General features: G+C 39.8%; 1 protein-coding gene across 3 annotated transcripts in view; it reads right to left on the bottom strand.

Moving 5' to 3' along the window:
- Nucleotides 1–588: 588 nt before the first annotated feature.
- Nucleotides 589–22,954, bottom strand: part of rab27b (RAB27B, member RAS oncogene family) — a 56,418-nt gene continuing 34,052 nt past the window's right edge. For all 3 annotated transcript variants that reach the window (XM_020650619.3, XM_020650617.3, XM_020650618.3), the window contains 5 exons: nt 14,720–14,891; nt 10,693–10,781; nt 9,004–9,107; nt 7,914–8,037; nt 589–7,038 (listed from right to left, as the gene is read on the bottom strand). In XM_020650619.3, coding sequence (XP_020506275.1) covers nt 6,852–7,038; nt 7,914–8,037; nt 9,004–9,107; nt 10,693–10,781; nt 14,720–14,872 — 657 coding nt within the window. In that variant the 5' untranslated portion in view covers nt 14,873–14,891 and the 3' untranslated portion in view covers nt 589–6,851. The remainder of the gene's footprint in view (nt 7,039–7,913; nt 8,038–9,003; nt 9,108–10,692; nt 10,782–14,719; nt 14,892–22,954) is intronic.

Genomic DNA, 22,954 nt, shown 5'->3' with positions numbered 1-22,954 from the left:
AAGGGACACATATTAGTGTTAGAGAAACATGGTGAAGTGTATTTTGAATAATATGTGACTTTTAAATGCCTTATCTCTCGACAAAAAACGCTGGTTTTCTTATGATAACGGGTTCATTTCCACTGATTCATTGAGATCTTGAGAAATAATCTCCGCTTATCTAAAAAAGTTCACTGCAAAAAATGATACAACTAATCAGAAAAATTAACACTTGGACATGAATCAGCATAATAACCAACTTTCATGACAGAAGGCGGGTTTGATTGAAAAATAGTTTAAATGTTTTCACTTTAAAGTTTGACCCATCTGTCAAGACGAAAGAGGCGGGGTTTAAGACCTATACTGTATCTAGGCAGCAGGGGGAGCGCTGAATATTTTGGCATCACTGTTGTCTGTCCCTTTGTATATATAGTCTATGGTCAAAGTCTTTGGTTTTTGTAAAGTATTACCAATATTCTATTGTTAAGGAGTTGTTTTAGCGCTTTTTACATTTAAGTTCAGGTTAAATTTTCTTATTTTTTTCTTCAATAAATCCACACAGCTGTCACTATAGCCAAGCAAACATCCCAAAGAAGAATGAAACGAGGATAAAACAAACACAAATTTATTTGCAGCTCGGACATTAGAAACATTAAACACATCGCAGGTCATTTCATTCTCAATGTGTCAAACATGCTGACGGTGCAACAAACACACACAGGCATCAAAACACACGGTGAAATCTGAAGAGAAACGAGTACAAACTGCAGGCATCAGAGAGAACTCCACACAGAGGATTTCCAAAAATAAAAACTCTTAGAGGTACTTGGATTGAGTCATTATTTTCTTATAGTATATCTGGCACACAAAACAACATCTTGATTTCTGGTGTCTTTTGTCTCTGCTTTGAAATCTATGATCAATAATGCATTAAAATATCCAGTAGGTAGCTCACAAACTTTTACAGAAGATCAGATAGAAGAGTTAAGAACAGGCACGACACTGTCTCCTCAAATCATGTAAACTTTCAGAGTGAATACAAACACGATTAAAAATCATTCAAGACTCGTGGGATAGATGCTTCATGGAAAACATGGCACAAGGAAGCGAAAATCAACATCATGTCAGTTAATGTGAGATGTGACTGAATACAGATTATATGAGCAAAAAGGCATCAGATGATGAACTCAAAATCAATTCTGAGCGAGTATAATGAGCAACGTATAAAAGTCTTGATAAAGCTGACAAATTGGTTCAGAGGATTGTCACAATTTAAAGGCATCAGTTTGAGATAGTAAGGAAAATGGACGTCCATAACGAGAGGATTGGAAATTTAGAGCCAGTGTTTTAAAGTAGGCCTGCACGATAAGGGGAATATATGCAATGGGCGATAACACGGTTTAAAATTGCGCTAACGAGACTATGCAACTCAGTTTTTCTCTCTTTTCATAATCCGTCAGATGTCACACAGCACTTATGTTTCTGAGATGTCTGACCTTCACATCCAAAGTGGCACCAATGTATCAGAGCGTAGCGTCTAGGCAGCTGCTAGCTAGCATCTGACTGTATCTAAATGGTGTTAAAGCATGGTCATTGTTCCCAAGCCTCCTTCTGATGTGTCAAATGAATACATGCTGAGTGAGAACGTTTTGCTTGTTGCTATGAAATAATTCATTTTTATTTATCGCAATAAATTCAATGAATTTGCGATTAATTGTGCAGCTATAAAAAGACTGATAAATCTCCGTTAACTATTATTTTCATGGGTTCATTTTGTTTCCTTGACTCACTTAATCTGAGCTGTAAGGCAGATCTTAAAGATTGATTTCTGTTTCTTTCTTTTTTCCTTCATTGTGAAAAAAAAGTAATTCAAATACTCATTACACATGAAACGTTTGCTGTATATACCGTTAAACTTCAACTAGCCTATTAGCCCGGGCTTTTATTTCCTTCCGTTTATAAAACGAGCCTGTCTTTTTTTGGTACAGGCGTCACTAAGAGACTAAATTCATGCACAGCAAATATTGGACAGACTATTTAACTTAACTCAACACATTAAATTAAAAATCCTTTATTTGATTTGATCTTTGTTTAGCTTTGACAGCCCAACCATGCCCACCTGCTGGACGGTGGAAGAGAGAGGGAGACCCCCTTGTTAATATATTTTGACCCGCAAACTAAACAACACTTAATGCACAGAGGCCTCTAATTGAGACCTGCATTTATTTGTTAAAATGTGCAGCAACATCAGGCTAGTAAAAGGGACTGGGCCTTAAATTGGGATGGGCTTTTATTTGAAGATTTACGGTAAAACTAAATTGATGATCTTTTATCTTGCAACTTCAAAGTTCAATGTATCTGCAATCACGTTGTGTTACATAAAGAAACTGACAAATGTCCGACTACAGGTCCTCAAAGTTCAAAATACATCCTGACAGCCCTGCTTTTGTGTTTCATACTGATGGTGTACAAAGTTATCATTTCACTGGAGAATGAAAAAAAAAAATGACAGGAGAAATTTACCCGAAATGGAATGATGCAACTCTGTACAATATTTTAACCTCTTTTAGCTCATTGTTTTGTTTTTAGAGTCTTAGTAAACCTCTTTCTAAGTTAAAAGGCTGACAATTTCAGCTTGATAACCTACTGTTTATACCTGCCCTGCATCAAACAGCAAGACGACAAAGTCAACCATGAGCTGGTAATATAAGTCTACCAACAAGAGAGCTCTTTTATACACTGGTGGAAAAATTATTTTTTTATTTGCAACTCTCAACGTATATAAGGTGATGCCGAGGCCTTTCTCTGCTTGTGTCACTGTCATCAAGAATATAAATATCAGTCATGCAGCTTCAAACAACTTTAGGGTCAAATGTGATATAACTGACATATCGCCTGCATAATGTTACAGGACGTGACTCATGAAGGCAAGTTGCATAAGTGTTCAGAAATAAGTAAATAAACAAAATAACCTGACCTTCTATTGAAGTAATACTTACAAACTTGAAGTTCAATTAGTGAACTGTGAATCAACTGAGAAACCATGAAAACAAATCTTAAAAGATACACCATTATCTGTGGACATTATCCAGTGTAACGCTGATGAGAAACTGGCAGAGAATGTAACAACGTGAGCCCTCTCCTTGTTTCATTGTGATCAGCGTATTAACAGCAGTGGGTGTTTAATATGGCACTGAGATCAGCTGCTGGCAGACGACTCTGCGTGGCTGTTCAACAACAACAACAATGAGAAACACAAAATAAAATAAAAACACATTCTCGTTGGTAATTTTCTCAGCAGAACGAGGGATGAGTTTGTTTTAAAAAAAACACTTTGTGATATCTGTTTTTTGGCACAGCGGCAGATCAAATATAGGTGACACCAGGTGAAATCAAAGATCTATTACACCTTAACAGTGTTGTTTTTTATGGATTCAGAGAGCACAATACTGACTGATAAAAGTAATGTATGCACTATTGAAACATCAAATGATGTGATTTTGTAATCTTTATAAAATGCGGCAGCTTTAGGTTGGAAATGTTGTGTAAACTGAAGGATGACACGATGGTTAATCTGCCAACATTTGTAAAGTAAAAAGATAATTCCTCTTGTACACGCTGCACCTCGAGTTGACTGAACATGTTTTGTGATGTAAGGCAGATCAAGGTAATACTCGATGTTAGTAAAGAAGGTGGGTCGCACTTAAAACTAAAGACAACATCTTCGAATCCAAGCTGAATGAACCCTTAAAAAAAAAGTCAATTTGGATATTTTTTTGTCAAACTGATGCTGAGCTGTGCTCTTGCATGGCATCCTCGTAAAAAAACAATAACTGAGCCTTTCAAACTGAACTGAGTTGAAACTGTAGCATGATTTCATGAGCAAAAAACAATGTAGTGTTCAGCAAAAAAAAAAGAACATGACAAAAAATTGGTCCACAGATTTCTCAAGGGGCTCTATTCAAACCATTTATAATTAATAATCAACATTGTATATATTTATCACTGTAGCACTTAAAGGGAGTGTAAAACTACACTTTTGCTCGTTAAATGTTACAAAATGTGATGCAAACTAAAGAGGGAGAGGCCAGAAGGTGTATTCAGACACCTTATTATTTGTATTTGTGTTCTGAGTGGAACTTGAATCCAGCCAATCACAGAGGCAGTCGCCCGTTCCCTTTCAAAGCAGCGAGTTTTGCATGTTGCAAACAAGGTAAAGGAGCAAATGGCTCTCTGCTGAGGGAACAGATCTGCTTATGCACATGGGGAAGGCGCGCCAGCAGGACATCTACAGGAGCAGCAGGAATTCACCAAAGCTCCCTGAGGTGACATAGCTGAGGGAGAAGGTGTCAGTGGGCCATTCCTGGCTCCACCAGGACACCTGTATCAGTTTGCTGATGTCAGAAGACAGGTTGCTGAGTGTGAGGAACACACAAGGTACAAGCTTCCTGGATCCGTCCCTATAGAGGGTGTGTCACTTTTTTAAACATTTTGTAGAAGAATGCGTTTGTTTTTTTTAGTTTTTTTTTTTTTTTTTTTTGGGGGGGGGGGTTAAGAGCACTAGGCAATGAAAAAATGAAACAAACCAAAATAAAACTTCAGATAAATTTCTTTTATAGACATGGTAACTAAAAAAAAGAAATTGAAGTGTGAGATATAAAGAATACAACTAAAATATGACAACACAAATAATAATACGTTTGTTTTAATATAAATATTTTAACAACATTGGTCATATATGTGGCCTTAAAGTGACATTTCACTGTCTGGTTATCTGTTACAAAGAGATGAGACATTGTCTGCTATTGGCTGCCCTGACAAGATGACATCACCCAACTGACAAATCAGAAATATCTATTTGCATAATAATTATGCCATTTCGTTATAATGGTCCCCTCCAGTCATACATTTGGTCAAATCCATTTATATTGAATTACTGGGCCTCTTTTACATCTTTTACATCTTTGATGGATCTGGAAAGAAGACATCTATTTTTTTATATTATGGATGAAAAATCTTTCATTTGCAAATTGGCACCTCCAGGGCAGCAGATATCTCAGCAGATGTATCTCAAACTCCAAAATAGTATTTTGTATCTGTTCCACCAGAGTGTAACAATGCTTTAAAAAGCCAAGGCAATAGGTCAGTGAAACAACACGTCTTTCCTGGTCTAGGTATGGACACATTAATGACAAACGATGTAGGTTTTAGTCCTCCATTGCATGCTGTACCCATATTTGTCTTACAATATGAATGACCACTCCAGTCGGGTACCATCATGAAGGTGTAATGTACAGTTAGCTTTACATCAGCGACGTCTGACAAACCAGCTAGCTAACGGAGAGCTAGCTGAAGTTATTAAATGTGTGGCAATAGGAAACAGGAACAGGATAAAAACTATCCGGTGTCTGTATGAGAAAACGCCAAAGTTTCCAAGGAGAGCTTAGCTGGCTGGGTTACCTTAGATAAGATAAAAGCTATTTGTTGATAGTTGGTGTCAAAAGTCAGACAGGGAATTCAGATACATAGCATTAGCATAACATGAGCAACAACCAACTCTATGACCGCAGTATGGAGAGAATGTTGGATTCGTCTTCATATGGAGCTACAAAAATATCATCATCAGCATGTTGCTTTTAGCCACCGCTAACACTGCTAAGCATTAGCTAGTATCTGGTTAGCTAGATAGTTAGCTTCAAAGTGGAGGCAGGTTGCTACAGACTTTTGAGACATTTTTCAAGTGGTTTTTTTTATGAATGAATACCAACAGAAATCATGTGTGGTCAATTGTGTTGATCCAAAATAATAGTATTTGTTGCTAACAATACAGAAAATAACCTACTTAGTGGTGTTTGTGATTATTCACAATTGAATTGTATACAGGTGATGAACCCTTGTTTTCTTGTTAATTTAGCTCATTGTTACTAATGTTAAGTATTATACAGGCCCTTATATTTATCTACCTGACATGTTGAAATTAACTTAACAAAAAATGTAATTACTGCTCAATATGTTATCAGAGACTGCATGTTAAAAAGAATCATAATAAGCTGAGAAAAGCAACGACCACCCGGGTGTCAAGAACTCCAACGCCTTTTTGGACTTTTCCAATCCGTCAAAAAGACAAAACGGCTTGGAGCATATTAAACAAAAAATGGGTACAGCATCCGTAACAGTAGGAAATGGGGAGATTTTTGTTTTTTTGATTGGTCACTGCTCAGCCTGATCAATAAGGAAATGTTTTAGCAGACAATTACGACTTCATTTTCAACAAAAACAGCCTGATGTTAAGCTCTTTGCGGCCCAGATTAGCCTGTCATCCAATGATGGCCGAAAAAGGCAGCACGATCATTCATCCATTACAATTTGACACACATATAAGACTTAAAAGAGTTGAAAAAGATAGATTTAAACACCTATTTAAGCCATTTTAGATCACTTCACATCACTCAAGCCACTTTTTGAGAACAGAAATGGGAGCTTGCAGAGCTTAATTCCCAGGTTGCGTGTTTTAACGAGGCACATTATGTGTCTGACAGTGAGGAAACGTTCACCCGTCTGTTTTAATTTCCTCCTTGAGGAGCTCAAAGGCAGAGAGGCTGAGAATGTATCACCTTCAATGTCCACTAGAGGGGGACAGGGCTGTTTCATGGCCAGGGTGGCGGACAGTTTGACAGGAGAAGGGAGAAACCAGGGGTGAAGAGAAAAGAAAAATGAGCAGAGGATGGTTCGTGGTTAGTTTCAGAGAAAAGAGAGTGAACGATGTGCAATAAAAGAAAGAGAAATCAATCGAAGGTGGGAGTGTGGCGAGTCAAAAGGACAGACAACAGAGGAGGGCTGGACTGGTTGTTTTTCCTGAATCACCTCTTCATCTAGCATGCACATTTCTTCTCACTGGACTGCGAATCGGTGAGCTTTGTGGCCCCGTTCCCATTGGCTGACTCTGCTGGTGGTTTGTCAACACACTGCTCCATCCTCTTCATGACCAGGTCCAGCAGCGTTATCACCGACTTGTCCACCTCAGCACCTGTCGCTGCACTGGTCTCGAAGTAGGGGATCCTGTGAGCAACAAAAACAGAGATTTTTGGTTTAAATGCCAACACTTCTGAATGTTTAAGCCCGTAACAGCGGTCTTATTATCACAATTTCAGTGTAACCACGATGGGTATAATGGACATGCTTTCACACCATATTGACGCAGTAAGAAGAAGCTCAAGCTAAACATCAGCCTCTCTCAGATTAACGGGTGCCAATTCAGTGGGGGAAAAATGCTTTTTGGATTTATTTTAGATTAAAGAAGGACATGTTGCTAAATCTGGTTCTGTGTAAAACATGTAGAACAGCACATAGACAGAAACTGTGAGGGAAAGCTAATATGCACTCTTTAATTCTTATTCATTTATCACACCTCATATCGTTATCATAATATTGAACAAAGTTATCACACATTGCATATTGTTTTGATATAGGGCCTAATTTTCATGCAAACATAGTCCAGTTTATTTGTTGTTACACCAAAATGAAAGCAAAGAAATAACATAACAATAGTAAAACTTATATTATACTTCTACAGAATGTATAAGTCCCCTGTATGTATAATTGTACAATAATAAATAGTTTGCTTAGTTTTCCAGGGTTAAAAGGGAGATACTTCCTTGTGCAGAATGTTGTTGCTAGGCAACATCAGGACAAGCCAGGTCAGACCTGCTTGGCTGGCTGCAAAGACACCAGGAAACAATTTGTACCTTTTCTTATCAGGAAGCAATAAGCTGAGAAATTGTTGAAAAGTCAAGAGCAGTCAGACTTCATCAAGGTAAGAAAAGGTTAAGATGATGGACAAAAGTTATCTGTCCAGCTAAAGTCACAAATAAACTCTTGTAGCAGCTGAGGTGTTTGAAATGAGAGCTGATAGGAAACTCTGGAAACAACCTTACCCGTATTTATCGGCCAGCTCTTTGGCCTGTTTCTCCTGAACCTCCCGCTGGTCGGCCAGGTCCGCCTTGTTTCCTACCAACACGATATCTGGATTCTCACAGTAGGCATTGGCCTGTAGCTGGCCTGGAAAAGAAGAAATGCCAACATCAAAAGGTCACAAAAAAATATAGAAAAACATGTACAAACTGCACAACTGAATGTGAAAGTGAAATGTGTATCCGGAGTCCTCTGAATAAAATTTAAAACTTGCATGAAATTAACCTACTGATGTTTTTATTCATGCTTTTATCATAAGACCTTCATCAGCAGTAGTCTGGGTTAATGTGCCAGACTTGAGGTATTATATTCATGTTTTCCATGAACAGAAAAAATAGGAACACTTGTATAGTGTTGGGTCCTGAAAGTTTTCAGAAAAATAATCATGTCTTAAAAGCAAATGTGTATTTTGCATCACTAATGACTACATGTTCAGATAAATATTTTTTAAATCTTATGTGGAATCATTGTAACCTCTGACCATCACATACATGGGTAGATAAAGCCTTTCCCTCATGTTATGATATTGAGCTCAGGAGATATTTTGAGAATTAAATAGTTAAGTGAAGGCGGGAAAAAGAGCTGCTGTGACGGCTCCTTTTCTGTCAAATGTTAAGATCCCCAAACTGTCCAAGTGAAGCAAGTTTCATCCTTTATGCTAAATCTAAAAGTCAAATATATCAGATTGACCCGGATAAAACCGCCTTTGATTTATTTTTATTTTCAAATAAAAAAAAGTAAAGACTGTAATGTCTCCTGTTTTTTATTTATTTTTCTGGGCTGTTTAGTGCCTTTATTGTAGAGATAGTGGATAGAGTTGGAAAACAGGGAGAGAGCGAGACATGCCGGAAAGGAGCCACATGTCGGATTCGAACCTGGGGCGCCCGCTTGGAGTACTACAGACTCTGTACATGTGGCACACACACTCACTAGGCTACCAGCGCTTTTTAACATGGAAACTGAATAGTAATGCACAATCTATCAAATTCAGAAGATGAAACCATGTTTAATGATTTCTTAACAAGTAGAGGGAACGTGACGTTGACAACATACTCATCCAGTTTCTGACGTTGAGAAAGCTCTGCTGGCTGGTGAGATCAAACATCAACAGGAACCCCATGGCGTCCCTGAAGAACGCCGTCGTCAGGCTGCGAAACCTGAAACACATATGGAAGACAAAAGGAATGTTAAAATACAAATATGATTTAATACGTTTTTCAGGCAATATCTGCTTTAAATGTATAACTACAAGAAATATTCCCCCCAAGTGCCCTACTTCATCAAAAGATACATTTTCAGCATGTGCAACAACAGTTAGTAGTTTCCACATCACACAAGTTTCACTGTGGACCATGATCTGATTCATGACCAGTTGTAATGTCATAAAGTCGTGCTTTTTCATGAATACCCTGAACTCAGATTTGACGGTAGCTCAGGGAAAGTTTCCCCCCGCTTCAGATTCTGCTCGGTAGAGTCGGTCGTTTCTCTACCGGAAGGTCAGGGGTTCAATCCCCAGCTCCTGCAACCGCATGTCCGATGTCTCCTTGGGCAAGACACTTAACCCTGAATTGTTTCTGCTGCTTTGTGGGTGGTGTAAGAATGTGTCTGAATGGGATTAATTGCTTCTGATGGTCACTTTACATAGCAGCTACTCTGCTATCAGTGTGTGAATGTGTGTGAACTGGTAGGTGTGACCTGAGGTGTGAAAGCGCTTTGAGAAATCAGAAGACTAGAAAATAACTATACAAGCTCCAGTCCATCCACCATGTGCACCACCAGCTAATGGTAGCCTTTAGATTTTTTGCTAAAAGAAAAGTTTCTTCTACTGAAGCCGGTATGTCACAGCAGTATGGTGACCCCTGGCTGTGATTGGCTCAAACCTTTAATGACGATAGTGGGAATATGAGATTGAGTGTGCTGCTGTTTGTGTCCCTAACACTTAGTGTACATCCCAGTTCATTTGTTTGTTCCCTGACGTGCTCAGCTTCTGGGTGTGACACCGGAGAAAACATGGGACCAACTCTGTGAAAACACTTCCTACGAGTCTTAATGAGCAAATACTTAACATGCAAACATTTGGCATAAAGCGACAAATATCAGGGGTGTTTCCACAGCAAACAGTCTGATGACGCAACCATACAGGTTGAATATAAGACTTTGATTCAAGGATCATGAGGATCAGTTTATGAATATAGGAATCTGCTGCGTTACACTGCCCTTAAGTTGAATAATGATGTAACAAACACTGACTCATCCTGCGATGAGTCAGACCTTTAGAAAACTGATTCAACGGATCAAGGCCGGTTCAAATTGAAGACCACACACGCCAACACACACTGAGACATGATTGATAGATGCTGCCATATTGTCAAGGACACACATGAAAACATACAATCAGATTCTCAAACTTCCTTCTTGAACCATCCAGTATGGTAACGCATACTTTACATGATTTTAGCATTCGCTTCAAAAATGGATTTGACATATCTGGAATTTTCAAGCAAAATAAACCATGTAGAGAGTTACACTGGTTTCATAATACGCCGTAGATTTAAAGTCAGAATGGAAAAACAAGATGCATTTTTGCTCATCAACCAAGCATCCAGTCAACAGACCCTTTAAGATTCTGTTGCCATAAAGAATCTGAAGAGTTTAACTAATGACACCCAACATGTTATGAAGGATGAAACAGAGTGATTTTGTATTTCTGGAGAGACGTGCATGGTGTGAGGATCAGCCCACCTCTCCTGTCCAGCTGTGTCCCATAGCTGAAGGTGAACTTTAAAGGTTTTCCCCGTAGCCGCCCCAGTGGGGTTGGTCTGTGTGTACACCTGAGGAGAAAGAAGCAACACTTAGTTTAGACTAAACACATACAATAAATAATGTGTCCTCTTAACACTCTGCCTGCAAACATTTACCTCATAGCTGCTTGTAATTTATGAGGGTAACTTCATTTAATCTAATTGATATAAATGAGGTCGACAGGGTCCTACACCAGTGGTCCTCAGCTTGTTTTCCCTTGGAGCCTAGCCTACTTGTATCCAAGAAAAGCTGAACCTCCCCAGGACGCACAGGGGGGAAAACAAGATACATAGCTGACAATCATTTCCACTGATAAATGTCTCTCTTCTGGTATAAACTTTACGTTCTTTTCTCTTAACATCCCAACAGAATGCACTTACCTACACAGACTATTTCTTACATATAATATATAATAATATAATTTTCCAGTAAATATGTTATTGTAAGTAAATGTGTGCAAATCTTATTTTGACAACCTAAGAGCGGGCCAAGCCTTCCCCCCAATGTCTTAGACAGCCCTCTCAGCAAAAAGCAGGAATATTCAACTGCCTCCCCCCCCTGCAGCCTCCACAGTGACACTTGAGTTGAAGCAACATCTCTCTATATGAATGTGTGGAAGCGATCCTACATTTTTTTATAGGTCTGCATGCCCGACTAACAGACGGACAGAGATCTGTTCAATGTTCATGACTCTGTTATAATAAACTGTGGTGTGATGCGGCAGCTTGTGTTTGTGTCTCTGCAGGAAGCCTCGGGCGTCATTCACACCTCTCTGACTCTCCCACATGAGACACTGTCACTCTCTCTCTGACGTTCTTTTAAAGGGAAATTACCGCCCACCCACTCTGTCTCCTGATGTGGTTGGTGGGCCTGAAGGACTCCAGAGCATTTCAGATCGGATTTGCAGTCTACACATTTAATCGTACCAATTGCAAAGCACCTGCAACAACTACTTGAACTAGAACAATGACATCCTCGTATGTGATTCCAGAGAGTTTAAGAAACAAAGAGGCTGCCTACATCTCGCATTAGCATCCGTCCTGTGTGATCAGTTAACAAGTGGATAGCCTGAATGTGTAATTACACCCCAATCCATGGGAGGACAGATTGGTAGTGTAAACGCTCATGCTTCCTGTGCGGTATTAAGGACGATCCCTCAATGGTGAGAACAATACTGCCTCCAACGAGTTTAAACGACAATGCATTGAGGGCCTGATGTACTATGAATAGTAGGGCTGGGTATCTTTGGGTGTCTCACGATTTGATTCAGAATCTATTTTTCTCAATGCAAAACTATTCTTGAGTCATGATTCAAAGTCTATGTTTTGAATTAGTACATTAGTACATAATTCAGGATGTACTCCAGTCATCTGTGAGATTGGCTGAATTTCTTGCTGCTCCATTTGGCATTATACTGAGTCAAAGAGCTAGCATTAGCACTTAGCAGGGAGTGACTGACTAGCTGTTTGCATCTTTACTCTGCATGGTACTGCACTCTCATACTGTACTCAGCACCATCAACATACAGATGATCAGCTAGGAGGTGTGGGGGAACTTTTAAGAGTTAAATGTAAGTCCAGACTGGAAAAATGTGAATGCCACACATCAAAACAGTATTTCAGAAAGCACTGGCTACTTTCACTTTCAAAACTATCCAATAAATTACAGAGTTGGGAGTCAAAAGACTTTAGTCTGCATAATCTGAGTGAATGGTTCACATTCAGCTCTCTGCTTCATGTTCCATAAAGACCAAGAAAAGAAAAGCCAATGACAGCACTAAACTACAGCTGTGATCACACATGTCTGCTTCTGTTTCAGTCTGGAACATTCAGATGTTATCCTGACACACACACAAACCCAGAGAAACAGAAGAGGAATGGATAAACAATTCATGTATGAGTCTTCCAGTGTGTCGGGATTAAAGCTGCATCGACAGTATTTCTAAAGTACAAACACTCAAAAGGCATCAAGGTGATTAACGCCCCGCCCACTTCCTGATTAAGATAACCTTACCTCAGTTGTCTTGGTGTATTCATCCTTATGAGACCTCAGCAACAACAGTAAATGTTTTAACAGCTTACAGTGACAATTTAAAGTGATAATTCATCCAGAATCAGTCTTTGAAGTATGAAACCCTCAATAAATTTGATAGGTGGCTGTTTTTCTAAATTATTTTAATACCACTCTTGCTAACCCTGGAAAAACAACAATTTAAACCTCTTTGAAGAGTAACTTAATCTTACTTTTTGCCAAGACAGGAATGAGAAAATAACTATCATCGTTGCATATGAAGCTTTAATAGGCAGGTTATCAGCTCTGGAGGTTAAACTGGGATAAAAAGTTTAATACTGTAAAACCACAACAAGCCGGCCCCCTCCTCCATAGAACTGATGTGCATGCAGGTTGACATGTCGCAGACACTGAAGCTTCACTTTATCTCCTTTATATCTGAACCAGTTCTGTTGCCCGCTTTCGTCGCTGCAACACCTCTTGGTTTGCCGTTTGCCTGGCAAACTGAGGGGTGTCCAAAACGGGCCGTGTGGGGGGTGTCCTAAAACCGCCTACCTTCTCTGGTCCAAACAAATCCAGAGCATTCAGGACCAGAATCTAAAGTTAGAAGGAGGACATACTGGCTGCTGCATTGTTGTCAGAGAAGCCAGCACTTCAACAGCATGTTTCCTTAATGTCTGATCAGATAGTAAGGCCACTTCATGAATTATTTCAGTACATATTTTACAGATTGGACATCTAACAAATAGGAAATGCGTTAAACTAGAAAATCTGTCAGCTTTCTGAAACATTATTTATCATATTTTTTATCATGATGTTTTATCACGATGCTCACATTTCCTAGAAGTTTAGTTTATAATGAGTTATTTGACGGATTAAATAAAGGGTATAACATTGTAATTGACAGCTCTGTTGACAAATACTTGGGATATCGCTATTAGAAAATAGACAGCTAAAACATTCCTTTCCTTTGCTAAGACCAACTCCACATGATGTGCCGTTTAAAACGTGGTGACAAAGCCATTTCTTCACTGATATTTCATCCCAGGTTCTGGTTTGATCCGACCCAGCTCTGACCTCCCTTTACAACTTAAAAAGACCGTGACTCATCTCAGCCGCCGTGGGAGCTGACAGACACAGACGTGACCTGACCTGATCTGACCTGCAGACTCTTCTGTGATCAGTTCAGATCAAAGAAAGTGTCAGGGCAAAGGACACTGTAACTATGGTAACCAAGCCTGCATCACCTGTGTGTAAGGTAAGGGTCTGGTTGTTTTTTTATCATAACATTTGACTTCTTGCGGTGCTGGTTCAGCTCAGTTGATAGATCACGCTCACTGGTTCGACTCCAGATCCTGACACTGTTTGGTTAATGTCATCACTCTCCATATTTCCTGCCTCGCTCAAACTGTACTATCCAATAAAAGCCCTAAACATAATCTTTAAAAAAAAAAAAATAGATCTCAGGTAGAGTTGAGGCTAAAACTTAATTGGCCTGATTCATGGTCAGACAAACAGAAATATCTCAATAGAAGAAAATAGGGTTGACCTGATAACAGACAGAAACTTTTTAGCAATTTTATGAACAATCTAATTATATTGATAACAGTTATAATGCCATGGCAACAAGAATAAGTCCTAGGCAACACCTTTTGGAAACTGTATTGTATAACAGTATTCAGGCTAATGTCTGCACACTGTCTGAACTGCACAAACACATTTTGCAAAAACCACTAGCATTGTCAGCACATTTGTGCAATATGGACCGTGCAGCAGCAACTTTGGGTTAAAATTATGACCGAAGATCTGAAGTTTTATTTATAGCTCTGGTACTATTCAGATCTATGGATTTAAATAATACAGATTGCACCGTTTTTAAAACATGTGTCGTAAATTATTTAAGTATAATTTCCATTTTTTGATCCCTCATTATTAGACGTAAGAGATCACAACTCACCACTCTCTTTTCCCTAAAGTCAATGCCGACTGTGGTGATGAACTTGGGGTTGAACTTGTTGTCTGTGTATCGGTACAGGAAGGTGGTCTTCCCCACGCCGGAGTCCCCCAGGGCAAGGAGCTTTATAAGGTAGTCATAATCCCCATCAGTCATAGTGATGACCGCAATTAACCTGAAACAAACAGAAAGGGACGCATGTAAGCAGACATTCACACACAGAGAGACTCAGCTCAAGGTTACATGTCAGAGAACGAGAATAATAAAGGACAGAACAGAAAATGTTCTTAGTGACAGAAAGGAGATTGTGTGTGTGTGTGTGTGTGTGTGTGTGTGTGTGTGTGTGTGTGTGTGTGTGTGTGTGTGTGTGTGTGTGTGTGTGTGTGTGTGTGTGTGTGTGTGTGTGTGTGTGTGTGTGTGTGTCTCTGTGTATGTTAAACTATCCACTGCTGAGTGATGGGAGTGGTCAGCTGGGTCGTCTTGACCGGAGCATGACTTTCTGGGAAAATTCTAACCGTGTGTGTGTGTGTGTGTGTGTGTGTGTGTGTGTGTGTGTGTGTGTGTGTGTGTGTGTGTGTGTGTGTGTGTGTGTGTGTGTGTGTGTTTGTGGGGGAGCTTGAAGTATGGGTGGGAATGAGAGTCTACATTTTCATGTCTGAGAAAGCAAAAGAAATCCCACATGAAGACACAAACGTATATCTCAGGTTTATTACATTGATTTTTAAGCAACACAACTTCTGAGAACTATCAAAGAAACTTTGATTTTGCTACATACACATATGTAGAAAGTTGATGGTACTATTCTATAGAGGTGTACCAAATCAGCTGGTGACTCATATCGGACAAGTTACAGCCTGTCGGGCCTCTCAAATATATCCACTTCTGTACTGATCTCAGGTTCACACACACACACGGAGACGAGAGATTTCTGTCATGCGCTCAACAAAATCAAATCTACACACACACACACGCACACGCGCATACACAGTGAGGAAGAATCAGAAAGAGACGGGGCAGTCTGTGGTTTGTATGAAGAGAGGAGAGATACTTTTCTACTTTATAGTTCTAATGAATGTATTTTTAACGACTCTTAATTTACTGTAATAAGTCACAGACATTACAAATAAAGGCTTTCATAACCGTCTGCCAGACTCAGAATTCTACCACACAATCTGCTTCGGCTGTAATTTTCCGACACAGAAGATGAGATCATCTTCAGCGACTCCAGACAAAGTTCATCATCAAAAGCATCCACTGACTTTTGTAACCCGTGTTCTCCTGAACATGTGTTAGTGGAGATCTAAGGAATGCAGTTGAGTGTTCATGTCTCTGGTGAGTTTCAGTCTGGGGCCTGTTTGTCCTGCAGCTAAATGTGATATATTTAGAGGCAGGATCATAAGACTCTTAATTGACTCAGCTGAGAAGAAGCACGTCTTACACTGCACTTTATTACAGGGAGGATGGTGATTAAGCAGCAGCTCCGATCTCCTCACAAGAACCTCCCCGTGCCTCTGACTGAATGATCAGAGTGATGCTAAGATACCTCTGTAGTATATTAAAACAGACCTCAACGCTTATCAAATGTGTGATCTCAGCTACAGCAGGATTAGCTGTTTCTAGTAATCATGAACAAAGAGACCGCATCAAACTAAAGAAAGCATGAAGTGCTTATTAGAAATGTTCTGATACCAGCTTTTCATTCCTCCTGATGCTGATCAGATGCCTTCACTTGGGTATAGGACTATACCGTACCTCTTTGATACAAGTACAATCCTAAATATATATTCATAATATTGGTGGAAAAACACAAATTTCTTACATTTTGCTAGCACCACACAGTTTTTCAATACTCAAAAACATACCTGGGACCAGTTGACGTTTTGGGGTTAATATGTTATGATGTCATAGCATTAGCTCACAAACATGCTAATATGCAAGATAACATTTCAGACAGCACTGTGGCTGGATATTGATAGAGGTATTGGTGTTGGTATTGGTGTTGGTATTGGTGTTGGTATTGGTATTGGTATTGGTATTGGTGTTGGTATGCATAAGGAATGGGTACGAGTACTAGGGTAATTCTCTAACCCGTGTAACGTTTCATTACTCATTACTTGTTTTAAGCTACATTAGCTCACCTTAGTTAGCGATACATATGTAACTGAGGTTTCAGGGTGAATATACTAAGTAATAACTTCTCCAGCCCAACTTCAGCTTTATTAAACATGAGCACAGCTTGTGCAACGAGCTCGTTACACAAGCTGTGTTGTGGCAACAACAACTGCTTTGAGGCAGCTACGGTAACTCTCTAGGGACACATAACACCAAAGACCATACAAAAGCTTAATTTTATTGCCCCTAAACAACTGATTCAAAGTAATATTCAGTCCAACATTCCAACAGTCCAAACTATTTTCTTTAAGTAAGGCTTAGAAATCTATTCTCACAACTTGACTTGTGAGTACACTACACTTAAAGTAAAAGAGATAGTGATTTACTGCCATTGTGGGTGAGGCAAGGTGGGGGAGCTTATTGATCTGTCACCATTGGTGGAGAAGCAGGAATGTTTACAGTGTGATTGGTCAGTTAGGCAGGATTCCCCAAGGGTAAAAACTTTAATAGCAGCAGCTGTGTCAGCTGACGGTGGAGGAAAAAGCACGACTCACAGCACCATGATGACCAAAAACAGAACAAAACAGAAGAGAAACGTTCACTTTCCGAGGTTTTTTCTTTTTTTCAAAATGTATAGATCTTCAAACAGACTTGTCCCCAAATTTAGAAAAAATACTTCATCAAATAATGATCCATGGTATCAAAAAAGTACCAGATTCATATCTTTAGTCACATTCAACCAGAAGCTGCAGCAACGAAAGAGAAAGATTATTGTCAAAGGCACCAAAAAGTTGACAAAATATTTTTGCAGTTTAGACTTTGTGAGAGACGTTATCTGAAAGTTTTGGTTATCAAAAACAAAAATGACAGTATTGGGTGCCTGGGACTTCTATTTTTGTTGCTGTGTTATCGAGTTATACAGTCATATTTCTTGATTTTTATTATAATCAAATAGAAGGTGTTTTCTTTTTTTAAGATTTCTTTTTTGCTTTTGCCTTTATTTGATATAAGACAGCGGTTAAAATAGGAAATGGGGAGAGCAAGCAGGTAATGACATGCAGGAAAGGAGCTGCAGGTCGGACATGAACCTGTGACACGTTCTTAGAGGGCTATGGCCTCTGTACCAGCTGTGGCTCAGTGGTACAGTCAGTCGTCCATCAAACAGAAGGTCGGGGGTTCGACCTTCGACCAGCTCCAGCAGGCGCATGTTGGGGAAGTCACTTAACCCTAAATTGCTCCTGCTGCTTCATTGGCGGCGTATAATTGTGTGCGAATGGGATTACTTACTTCTGATGGTCACTTTACATAGAAACCTCTGTCATCAGTGTGTGAATGTGTAGGTGTGACCTGTGGTGTAAAAGCACTTTGACTAATCAGAAGACTAGAAAAGCGGCATTTAGCATTTAGACCATCTGTTGTTGAACTGTATTTTCTTAGTCTGATGCATGTTTCTTAAAGTTATCATATCCTAAGTTATACACAGTAAATTAGCAGACTTTATTGAGAAGCTTTTCAGCTAAAGTGCCTGACAGAGGCGAGGTGTAGCTTATAAAGAGGCGAATCAAAAATGAACACCTGATTAAGAGAAAAAAATCGAATACACAAAATGATTGTGAAGTTTGCTGCATTCAGGGTAGGAGTGCAAACATTTTCCCTCGTCTGCTATGCCTTCTATCGCAACAACAAGTGAGGACAAAACGATAAAACACCAAGAGACATTAAAAATGTATGAGCCATCACCCACAATGGGAGAGAGGAGGAACAAAGGGAAAGGAGGAAAAAGAGTAGAGTCGAGTCGACAGCCGTCCAGTCCAGCTGAATAAAGAGACGGGGGTTTGTTTGAGGATACATCATCAGTGTCACTATCAACGTGCCAATCAGGAAGTGGCGTTTGCTCTTCCTTCTGTTATTAATCACATCAGAAAGATAAAAACAGACGTCACTTCTGTCAGTCGCTCTGATGCAGTCTGCAGCTTCATAAATTAACAGAGTTGCACTTTCCATCAAAGGCTTGTGCTACTTTTTGTTGTGAAATGTGTCAAAATGAATCCACAGACGAGACATGTAAAGACACACTCTTGTTCATCCTCATTACTGAACTGTGGTATAAATATATGAGACATCCAAACTGTATATTTCTGAACCAAAACTTGAATACAATGCAGGAATGAAGTTGTAATTGATGAATTGCACAAGTGGTTTTGCATATTTCAAGAGAAATGACTTTCCCCACAAAGAATCGAAACTCAACATTCAAATGTGAAACGTCAGATATGATGCAACATGTTCCTCCTAATCTGCCTTTTTAAATTCTGACTTCCTTTTCTGGGAAATACTGGTGCACTCTCGTGTCTGATACATGCATGACTTGCCCACAAACTCTGTGTTATTTCTTAAGAAACCACAAGCGATCTAGACCATCTGTTGCCATGGTAATAGCTCTAGGAATGTAAACTTGGGCTCAGTGATGCTTGACAGCTAAATGCTAACATCAGCATGCTAATGTTGCACCCATGAACAAAGACGTGTCTTCTGTTTTTCAACTTGATTGCTCATTTTCTATACGATGGTTTTGCAAGAAAGCCTTCCATGCAAGACAGATGGCTGTAAACAAATAAAAACCTTAAGTAATGTATACTCCATGAGGGTCAATCCCATCTAATCTTGTAAAACACCTTCATCACAGCACTTAACAACAAATTGGATTCACAACAAGACGAGGAAATGTAACACACCTTCATATTGTGTTTTACTATCAACAAGTTCAAAACATCTCTGAACTGCAGAATAAATCAGTTACAGCAGCAGAGGACCCGACAGCTCAATGGAGGAGCATAAATCTACCTGACAGACTCTGAGAGTAACTCCAACCTCTCAGCGCTGTGCTGCTTTAAACACTCACAGATTTATAACGCAAAGAGCATCGTACCTGAAACACAGAGAATGATGAAGGAGAAGGGACGATTTTGTGGATTCGTGCAGAAAGTCCGCAGCGAAAAATCCAAAATTAGGTCTCTATGAGAGGACAACCAGCAACTATATTGACATCAATCAATGGAGTAATGACGTACCTTTATTTTGTGTTGATCCTGATCACAGACTACAGACAACTTTCATAAAAAGACATGCATCTACCTTAAATCATTTCCCATAGTGCAAACTGATCTTCTGATTAAATCAATCAATTATTAATAGAAGCTTAATTTATTCATCCAAATCAAAAGATACATTTCCTTTTTCAAATTACCTCATGAGACCAAATGACTCAGAGCAAATTCCTTGTGAAGTTTAAAGCTGCACAACAACATGAAGCTAAAGTGAAGCTGTAAACAACATCCACCAATAAGCTCCCAAAGGTTTCAGCATGATCAGTAAAATGTCTTTCAGGTGAGTTTCTGCATCGAACAACACATGTTTGAACGGACTGAAATCCAAAGAAGAGCTATGCATGGATGTATTTTGAAGATTTCTCTCCCACCACTGAAAGCAGCAGGGTGATGCTGCTTGGCCTTTGCTGTGTTAATTATTGATTAACACCAACAGGATTAATCTCTCTCTTCTCACTGGAGATGCTCGCTGCTGTTTTTAAGCAGTTCCCTGAAGAGAGGAGAGGAATTTCTTTTAACGTTCAAACCTCAAGTATAGAGGCGCAGGATGTTTGGGTTCCTAAAATCAGACAAAATAAAATATGATACTATCACTTGCATACAGTATGCTAAGCATTGGGAGAAGTATTTATTTTAAAAATGGTTATTTTCAATTGCAAAGGAAAATTCGTAAACTTCGACTCATCCATAAACATCCATCCAAGATACATTTTCAGTTGAAATAAAATAAAATAACGATATCTCAATTTATGTCGTCACCACCTTTCTACCAATCCAACCAACAGTGAACTATTAGATGCAAAAAAATGATTTAAAACACTATTCAAGTGCCTAAAAGTTTAGTTTTTATTTGCAATATTACTTTCAAATTTATGTTTTTATGGACAGGACGGCCTTGTGTATAAAGCTGTTTCAGTCAAGGACTAGAAAAAAGAAGAAGAACTTACTCAGTGTTTAGTTGGATGTCACATAAGTGTCTTTACTGCTATTCTGTGTTAATTTTTGTGCAACATGAAGCTACTAGCTAACCAAAGAGCACTAACAAGTGCGCTTAATGGTGCTTAGTTATGATGCGTTCTAATTCATAATGGAGAGTGGAGGGGGGTTGGAGGTGTGTTGCTGGAGGAGAGCGGAGGCTTCAGAATAGTGGAGGTGTGGCCAAACAGCAGTTTGTTTTGGTATCATGCAGGTGCTCAAGGGCGACATCTACTGGATCAAAAAGTCACTCATTCCCCTTTTAAGACTGATTTCTGGGGTATTGATACAATAAGCCCATTAAAACGTATACCATGCTGTACTGATTTTTCGCCTACTCCTTATAGGTTAGTAACCAAAAGTCGTGTGTCATTCACTCATATTCTAATTATCAAATTGTATTTCAATGGTGGACACAAGTAATCTAGTTTATATGAAATGTCAGCAGACATTCATCAGAGACGATTACGTTTGACTGCTGTGGCCTCTGAATCTTTGTAAACAGATCAGACATCTGATTAGTTTTCCGTCTGTTCTCCTGAATCTCGGCCTTAATTTCCCTGAACCGATCTATTCTCATGAGGCAACGATCAATAACCGCTAACATAAATGGAGATTGACCCCAGATGATCCAATTTGTCCAGACGTTCTCCAGGGTTAGCCGCTCCGATTGTCTGAAACCTTTCAGCATTTCACATCCACTTAACAAACCAAAGAGGCATACATCTGAGACGACACAGCAGAAAGATCAATGAAGTGGAGCTAAACAGAGACCGGGGGTGGGGGCAGCTGTGGACCGCTTCTCTCCACAAAAACTGCAATTACTCGAATTACTCATGGCTATTGTTATCGCTACTTGAATAACCGCTCCTCTGCAGGTGCAAAAGGATACGATTCATCCCAAATTTGAACAAGAATCTAATCAAATAGACAGGATATGACACACTCAGGTGTATCTGAGAATTTCTATTCGCTTAGCTACCCTTTAGGGAGTTGACCCCTGAGTCCCGACATGGGTTCCTCTATTCCTTCTTAATCCCACAGCAGGAGGGGTGGAACATCTGTACAAAGAGCGCACACAGCTGGACTAAAAGGTCAACATGGAAGTGGGAGATACTGGGGTGGGGGTGTGTGGGGGGGGGGGGGGGGGGGCAGAGGAGGACGACTGAGGGGATACATGAGCAGGAGTCACTACCAAGGTTCATGGCAGTGCGTTTCTTTGTCTGACTTCGAAAATAGACTCCGTGCATATTTGGAACAGGGCAGAGCGGCGTAGCGCTGCTGTGGAAAGACAACCACTGACATAACACGGGGCACACACTATGGGAAAGCAGAGAGTTATATACTGTATGTTCTTAAAATCCAGGCAGGCTTTGGTCCATGCGTCATCTGAAAAGTCCTCCAGAAAAATGTACTCTACACTCCAGCATTGACACTTGTCTTCTGAAGATTCAGGGCATGCCAGCTACGAACAATAAACAAAGCAAAATCACTTGTCCCCTACCAGCAGCATGCCTCACTAGTCCTTTTGAGACTGCTTCTTTTGCAAAAGTGCCGTAACTAAGCTCAGCCGCATCACGTCTTTGTACATTCATATTACCAAGCGGTCCGGTTTGGTTCAGTACAATGTGGTTCAATTCAGTACGGTAAACCCTGATCCTGCTTGGGTTTCCACCAAGACATCATAGCAGCCGACACAGTGTAGCCCACTTTTAAGTTCAACAAAGAAGAACAGGGACACAGTAAACAAAAGGGACCCTTTAGGGTCGGATCGGAACCCTTGGCACCCCAACAGAAGGGTACCAAAAAAGTAGGACGGTATGGATCCCTTATTTTTGTACCATTCCCAACTTTTGAAGGTGGGAACGCCAGTAAATGGGTAACGTACCAAACCGAACTGAACCGGACCACTTGGTGGAAAAAGGGCTCAAGACGCCCCCATTACACCTCTGCAACATTAAGTTTAAAGGCCAAACCTCACAGGGCTGCAAATATCGCAGCTTGAAACCTCTGTACTGAAATACCTTCTAGTTTTGAGAGAGGT

Source organism: Labrus bergylta, chromosome 17 (genome assembly GCF_963930695.1).
Source record: "Labrus bergylta chromosome 17, fLabBer1.1, whole genome shotgun sequence".
NCBI classification, from domain to species: domain Eukaryota; kingdom Metazoa; phylum Chordata; class Actinopteri; order Labriformes; family Labridae; genus Labrus; species Labrus bergylta.
Note: the sequence above shows the minus strand (reverse complement) of the source record. Positions and strands in the feature narration are given on the sequence as shown.